We start from the raw sequence: 7,951 nt of genomic DNA on the forward strand, positions 1-7,951 counted from the left end.
TATTACATAATGTATAACATATAGTATTAGTACATTGACATTTTCTAAGTTAGTAACAAATTAGCAATTAACATCATAAATAATTTTCTTTTTATTGTAGATTTTTTGTATAACATTTTGTTTTATAGCAGATTTTTTTATAAAACAGATTTTTTATAGCATAACCTTTTTTACATAGCAAATTCTTTTTATAAAGCAGATTGTTGTAAATTGTAATATATTTTTAATAAAACATATTTTTTTAAAGCAGTTTATGTATATATAGATTTTTTATGACAAATTTACAAATTATTTAAACAAGAAAATCGGACTGAAAATCGATACAACTGGAAGTACCGGTTTAGGAGGGTAACCGGTGCGTTATCAGTTCTGAAAAATACAAAATTGGTGCATATCGGTTCGGTCCTAAATTTTGTCCAAAATTAAATCGGACTGGTTACACCCCTCTGTGTATTTTTGGTTTGAAAGACTAAAGTGGAAGGCCGAACTTTCAAGCTACAGGTTGGAACTTGCCTAATTAAGCTTATATTGGATTCCTGTATAAACCCCAATTAATCTGAGTCCAAAATTCTCTTAGGGCCCGATTGGATACAAGTGTTTTATCTCATTTTATCATTGCAATTTTTTTAAATTCTCATACAAAATATAATAAATAATTCAACTTTTTCAAATATCAAAACAATAATGATATTAAAAAATAATATTCTAACAATATTTTATTCAACTTTCATCTCATCTCAACTCACTATCCAAACTACACCTTAACTTTTTTGTTGGAAATTTAGGACTAAGGTGCTACCCACATTCCTGAACGGGGGCCACCCTGGTCTTGCCCCCCGCTCATATGGGTGGGCGGGGGGAGAGTTTGGCCCCATGGCCGTCCGCCCCCCACCCAAAATCCAATGTCCAAACTACAATTCAAATTACTGCCAAAACCACTGTCTAAAACTAATCGAAAAAGAAAAAAAGAAAACCTAAAATATCCAAAACCAAACTCATAGAGAGAGAGAGTGTGTAAAATATTATATATAAAATGATTTAAACACATAAACTCATTTTATATATTTATCTCTTCCATTTTATGTCCTTAAATTCGAATAAAAGTTTGAGAGAATCTTGCACCATACATCAATAATTGTTAGACTCAAAAGCAAAGTAGCATTGAGAAAAAAGATGCACATCCCTTACTGTTAGTAACAGAGAATAATATCCACAAACACAGAAAAAATTGAGACCATTCTCTCCCTTCTGTTTCAACCATTTTCACCCTCACTAATGAGTGCTGAGGCAAAAGCAAAAAGAAACAACCCCTGGAGGAGGCATGCAACATGATTGTACCTCCTCCCATATCCAACCATCCTTTTCCAACCTAAAAATCAATCATAACCCCACATCCCAAAGAGGCCATTCCACTCTCCCATATGCAGAGCAAACTATAATAATTAGGAGATAACCCTCACATCAACAGCACACAACATTCTATCCCTCTCATGCTTCACCATTTCATTTAATGGATCTGATGCCAATTCAAAACCCCACATAGCTCTTAAGGCTGGCCATGGTATCTTTTAGTCGAAACGGTAGGGATAGGTAAAATCTTCTTGTTTGTACTCTGGCGGCGTCGGCGCAGTACAGGTGCACTGCTTTAGCATGCTATTGCTATGTACCATCAAGGAATTTGGACAAGAGGGGGTGAAGAAAGCAACAGAAACAGCAACAGCAACAGCAACAATGCTAAGAAGCAATCCCCTGCAGACAAGGAAGATGGGGCCATGGAAAGGTTCCATAATCATGAATTACAACTTCAAAATAAGAGCAATGAGAGCAGCAACTGTGGGAGAGGTGGGACTAATGGGCCTCAAGTTGAATGCCCTACTCTCAAGAGTAATCTCAAGAAAAGAACAACAGTGGACGATAATCAACAAAGGATAGAAAAGAGGAAAGTTAGTTGGCTTGATGCTCATGGCAAAGATATTGCTCATGTCCAAGAATTTGAGCCAAGGTAAAACCATCCCCCCCCCCCAATCAAATTTCCTTCCATGATGGACTTCTTTTTCTTGGATGATTGTTGTTTGAAAAATCCTAGGAGAAGCAAAATATCTAGAACAATTTCAGCTGTGTTTTAGTCAGACTTAAAGGCAATTAAGAACACATTAAGTAGAGCAACCCTTTTACCAAATTAATGAATGAAATGTGGGACGATAAGAGAAACTATGTCTTTCAAATTTACAAGCTAATTAGTAGCTGTCCTGATGAAAGAGTCCCCAAGCTTTGCAACCAAAACCCACCTATAGTTCTTCACAACTGGGCATTCAAAGCTTAAGTTACCAGAAATTAATACATCAACTCTGCTATATTTCTCACTCTTTCATATGTTTGTAGTGTCTCAGAAGATGGGGAACTTGGAGGAGTGAGGAACTCTTGTGTGTGTGCTATTCAGTGAATCAAGATGTTCAAAATTTATGATGCCTGCTTCTCCATGATCTATGCCAGTTTTTTAAGAATTTCAACAAACATTTAAGTGTATACTTATATAAATCTCTGGATTTAAACATGTTGTAAGATTCAAACAAATAATATGGTTATTTTAAAAATGATTATCCTTCTCAAAAGCTATATCTATTGCTGGATCGATCATAAGCATCATGAATCTTCAAAAGCTATATCTATTACTCTTAAATTGGATTTTGCCCCCAATTTCCAACTGTTCTCTAGGATATATTTACTTTTTGAACAAACCATCCATATGGCATATATCATATATATATATATATATAAATATATATATATATATATATGTATATACTAGCAGTGCTTCAACGTGCTATGCACGTTTGTCCTGTTTGAAGAAAAAAAAAGTTATTTTGTAAAATATAAACATGTTTTGTCTTTAAAAAAAAAACATAATCATAAGCAAAATATTTTTTTTATCTAGAGATTGAGGAAGTATTTTTTTAATAATGTTGTAAATTTTTTATTTTTTTAAAAATGTTTATGATGATTAAAAAAATACATGAAAAAAAAGAACAGAAAAAATATATATCTCTAAGGTCACTTCATCCACACTCTACATTATTTTTAATTTTTATTATTTTTTTTTATCAAATATTTATTATATGAATAATGAATAAAAATATTAAAAATTTAAAAAAATATCGAGTGTCGAGTGTGATGGAGGTTGTATAACAAAACTCTAAAATAAAAACAGCCAGAAAACCAAGAAAAATTATAATTAATACATATATATATATATATATATATATATATATTTAAAAACAAAAATCTTGGGAGTTGGGAAGATCGACTAACAGCAGGATCAATATGAACCACCCCCTTCAGCCTATCCCTCTTTCGTAGAACCTCCAACTCCGACAATTTCTGTGTAATAGGTTACATCATGGGCTTAAGTAATATACATTGTCATCCTAAGCCCAAATAAAGCCGAGAGCACATCATTATGAATGGGCCCAAACCGAAAGACCACTCGACTAACAACTTATTGCTCACATTTCTTCTTTCCATTTTAATTCCATGCTCTTTCTTTTTATTTCACCCTCAATTTTTTCTCAACTTGAAATTGCTGGCGTAGTTGTTTAATCCATCAAAAATTATGGAATCAACGTGAGTCAAGCAGTAAAATGTAAATACCGTCATATTATATATGAGATCATTCAATTGGTCACCATTATATATGGGGTTATACCCATGTCAGCTCATAGTCACATCAATATTGTTCATTTAGGCTCTGTTTGAATAGTGAGATGAAATGAAATAATTTTAGATAAAAGTTAAAAATTGAATAAAATATTATTAGAATATTATTTTTTAATATTGTTTTGAGGTTTAAAAAAATTGAATTGTTTATTATATTTATTATTTTGTATGGTAATTTGAAAAATTTATAGTAATGAAATGAAATAAAATAAAACCATTTCTATATCTAAACAGGACCTTACTATTGGTTGATGCATGGTTCATTATTGAAATGTATTGTTATTATTATTATTATTCAAAATAGTGAAAATGAGTGGTCGAGACTGGAATATTATTTTATTTTAATAATTCATACAGATTACTAGAAGGTTTTAGATTTAAAACTGAGAGATGTGGATATGTTTGAGTCATGCTACTTGCTGGTATATTTCTTGCTGCCAAAATTGTTAAAAGATATAAATATAAATAATAAAGTATATTTCTTTCCGTCAGTTTAAATTTTTAGAATAAGTGATACTTTCACATAGTATTAGAGTAGAAATCTTAAACTCGAATCATGACTCTACACTCTACCCAATTTAATTAAATATTCCATGCGTTAGATCTACTTATTGAATGAGAGTCTTACTACACGTATTTATTGAATAAGAGTTTTACCTACACGTAAGGGAGAGTATTAAGACATAAATATAAATAATAAAATCTATATCTTTCCATCAACTAGCAAATGACAAAAAATGCTTCTGGATTGGTCTTAGTAGGGGACTTCACCGAAGAGTTAGATTGGGATGCAACAAGTTTTCTTAGGGAATAAGATCAGATGAAAGTTTTTTAAATAGTAGTAAAATAGTTTGTGAATAATAGTGAGATAGTTTAAATTAATGTTTTATGGAGTTTAGGAAAGAAGAGAAAAAAATTAAATAAAAAATATTATAAAGTTAAAATATTGTTATTATATAATTTTTTAATATAATTTTTATTTTGAGATTTTGAAAAATTTTGAATTGTTTTTTATTTTTTATTTGAAAGTTTGAAAAAATTGTAATGATTAATTTGAAAAAATTGTAATAATTATTTTGAAAGTGTTTGTATTTGAGTGATGTTTTGAAAAGAAATGAAATGAAATAGAATGATATGAGATGAAATGAAATCAAAACTATTTTCAAACGTCCACTTAATTTTGGCCAACTATTTTTAATTTTGGTTAAAAACACTCGAGCACTAATAGTGAAATATAATTATATATGTACAATATTTTTAACCAAACAGGCACAAGTTGTTGGCAAAATCTTATTTTGGCCATAGAAAATTGCTCTTCCCGCCTGTATTCATCGCACGTGAGCCACCAATACTCCAAGGAAAAAGAAATCCAAAAACCACGAAGCTCCACAACATAACTCCAGAAAAATCCAAAACTCAATCCAGCAGCCGCGGCCAAGACGAGCCCAAAATCAAACTTCTCCCATCGTCACCATCGAACGCCTTCAGGTAAGCCACGCTGTCGTCGCCTCTCCTTTTGTTTTCTTTTTTCTCTTTCTCGATTCTTTTTTCCTGAAAATTTCTTTCTCTCGTGGTTCTGATTTTGAGTTTTTATTTATTTGACTTGTTCCTTCCATTTTATTGCCGTAAGGTTTAGGAGATTTTTTTAGATTTTCTTGGTTGAAACCATGAGGTTCGGTGTTGATAGGGTTAGATAGAGAAAAGAATCCCCTATTACGTACGGTTCAAGCAAATTTGTGAAAAAGTTTGGTGGGTTCCCAATCACTCTGCTAATAGTTGATGTTGTTGTTGGTGGGTTCCCAATCACTCGAATAAAGTATGAAGGATACGATAAAGTGGAGTGATAATATTGTTGGTGTTTGTATTTTTCCTTTTGCCGTCTTGTCCGATATTAACATTTCTTGTCAATTGTATTTAGAAATTGAGAGAATCAATCAAAGAAAAAAAATTATACTCTTTGTTGGTTGAATGATTGTGTTGCATTTCTTTGGAGTTTGTTGACGAATAACAATCTGGTCTCATTGTAAAACTCTAAACTAGAAAATTACAATGGGAAGAAGCCCCATTGACCTCTACTGGTAAATTCATTGCCATTCTTTCTACTGCACGATCAAGTTTGAGAGATATTCCATCACCATCTCTGTTATGAACTTTGGTTGAATATGCTTCCATGTCACTAGACAACGAGTCTTTGATAGGTCCCAACACAGAAAAATAAGTATGAATATAATTTATTCTCTTCGGGTGAGAATGTACCTCAATTAGAATGCAAAATAATTCTTGCCTTTCATTGATAATCTCGGCTACTTAAATAAGTAAGCCACTTACAAGAATTTCGGAATTGAGGATGAACTGCTAGCTAATTACGTGGGACCCCACTTGCATGTAAAACAGAATAACAGAAAAATAGAACAACGTAAAACAGAGCACGCCCCACGTAAAACAGAGCATTACAACGGAAATAAAAAAACAACGGAAATAAACTACGTAAAACTCGCAGTTTGCAACTGCATGTGACCCAGCGCCATGCGACCCAGTCAAGCGTCCTTCTTCCTTCACGTCCCCTACGTCCACGTTCGATATTTATCCCAGATATTTCGGATTTGGCCTACGGGCCCTTGCTGACTTTCGTGGTTTATCAATACCCCCCCAATACGTGGATCCTTGTCCTCAAGGTCTATGTCTGGAAACATCTCCGACATCTGTTTTGTAGGTTCCCATGTTGCCTCTTCTGCTGGTAGATTTTTCCAATGAACCAAACTTTCTTCTACAAACTGAGCCCCTTGTTTTATCCAGCGGTGATCTAAAATAAACTGAGGTTCCAACACAACGACTCCATCATCAGTGAACGGTGGCAACTCCGTGTTGTGCTATGTGTTGTCGTCATGAGTGTTGTACCGTTTGAGTAGCGAGACATGAAAGACGGGATGGACGCGTGACCCTTCCGGTAATTGCAGCTTATAGGCGACTGATCCGATTTTTTGCAAAATCTTATAAGGGCCATAGAAGCGGTTAGCCAATTTCTGATGGACTCGTTTGAAAATCGTGTGCTGGCGATAGGGGTGTAGTTTTAGAAGCACTAAGTCGTCAACCTCGAACGACACCTCTCTTCTCTTTTGATCTGCGAATTGCTTCATTCGGTTAACCGATCGTGCAAGATTGGACTTGAGTTGTTGCAGTAATTGATCTCGGTTCAGTAACTGTCGATCAACTTCGTGCACTGGTGAGAAGCCTTCGTTGTATGATGGAATGGTGGGTGGCAATCGTCCATATAGTGCTTGGAAAGGAGTCATTCCCGTTGATATATGATACGTGGTGTTGTACCAGTACTCTGCCCAAGGTAAATAGAAACTCCATTTTCGTGGCCACTGGTTTACAAAGCATCTGAGGTATTGTTCCACGCAGCGATTGACGACTTCTGTTTGGCCATCAGTCTGCGGGTGATATGCGGAGCTAAGCTTCAGTTTGGTGCCCGACATTCTGAAGAATTCTTGCCAAAAGTTGCTCACAAAAATGGGATCGCGGTCACTGACGATTGATCTGGGCATTCCGTGTAGCTTTAGAACGCCTTCCACAAATTTTTCTGCAACACCTTTAGCTGTAAATGGATGTGTTAAAGTGAGGAAGTGGGCTGACTTACTGAGCCTGTCAACGACTACCATGATGGTATCCTTGCCTTGCGAAGTTGGTAGTCCTTCAATAAAATCAAGTGTGATGTCGTCCCATACTTGGCATGGAATAGGTAGGGGTTGTAGGAGTCCTGCCGGCGCCAAAGTTTCTGTTTTAATTTTCTGGCATACCTCGCAACATTTAATATACTCTTGGACTGATTTGAGCATCCCTGGCCAATAAAATTGTTGCCCCAATTTTTTGTAAGTGCGCAGAATGCCAGAATGGCCGCCCACCTTGGTGTCATGCATCTCGTGAAGAAGTTTGGTCCGTAAGGTAGGATCAGCTGGAACTACCACCTTGTTCTTGTAACGCAGTAGGCCATTGCGCCACACGTAGTGTTCGTTGGATTGGTTGGTTGCTATACGGCCCTTAGACTGGATATAAGGGTCCTCCCGTGCTGCTTGTTTAATCTCTTCCCATAAATCAACTTGAGAAAAAAATATATTATGGAGGACGGGGCTTCCTTGCTTCCGTGAGAGGGCATCGGCTGCCGAATTTTCACGTCCTGGGCGATATGTTATCTCATAGTCATAGCCCAAAAGTTTGGCTACCCATTTTTGTTGCT

The 7,951-nt window shown here is 35.1% G+C and overlaps 1 protein-coding gene across 1 annotated transcript; it reads left to right on the forward strand.

Moving 5' to 3' along the window:
- The first annotated feature begins 1,389 nt into the window (after positions 1-1,389).
- Positions 1,390-2,612, forward strand: LOC108995885. The gene is made up of 2 exons (XM_018971529.2): positions 1,390-2,002; positions 2,383-2,612. Exons 1-2 carry the CDS (start codon positions 1,662-1,664, stop codon positions 2,441-2,443), a joined length of 402 nt encoding a protein of 133 aa, XP_018827074.1. The 5' UTR covers positions 1,390-1,661; the 3' UTR covers positions 2,444-2,612.
- The last annotated feature ends 5,339 nt before the right edge of the window (positions 2,613-7,951 follow it).

The sequence above is a fragment of the Juglans regia genome, chromosome 12 (genome assembly GCF_001411555.2).
Source record: "Juglans regia cultivar Chandler chromosome 12, Walnut 2.0, whole genome shotgun sequence".
NCBI classification, from domain to species: Eukaryota; Viridiplantae; Streptophyta; class Magnoliopsida; order Fagales; family Juglandaceae; genus Juglans; species Juglans regia.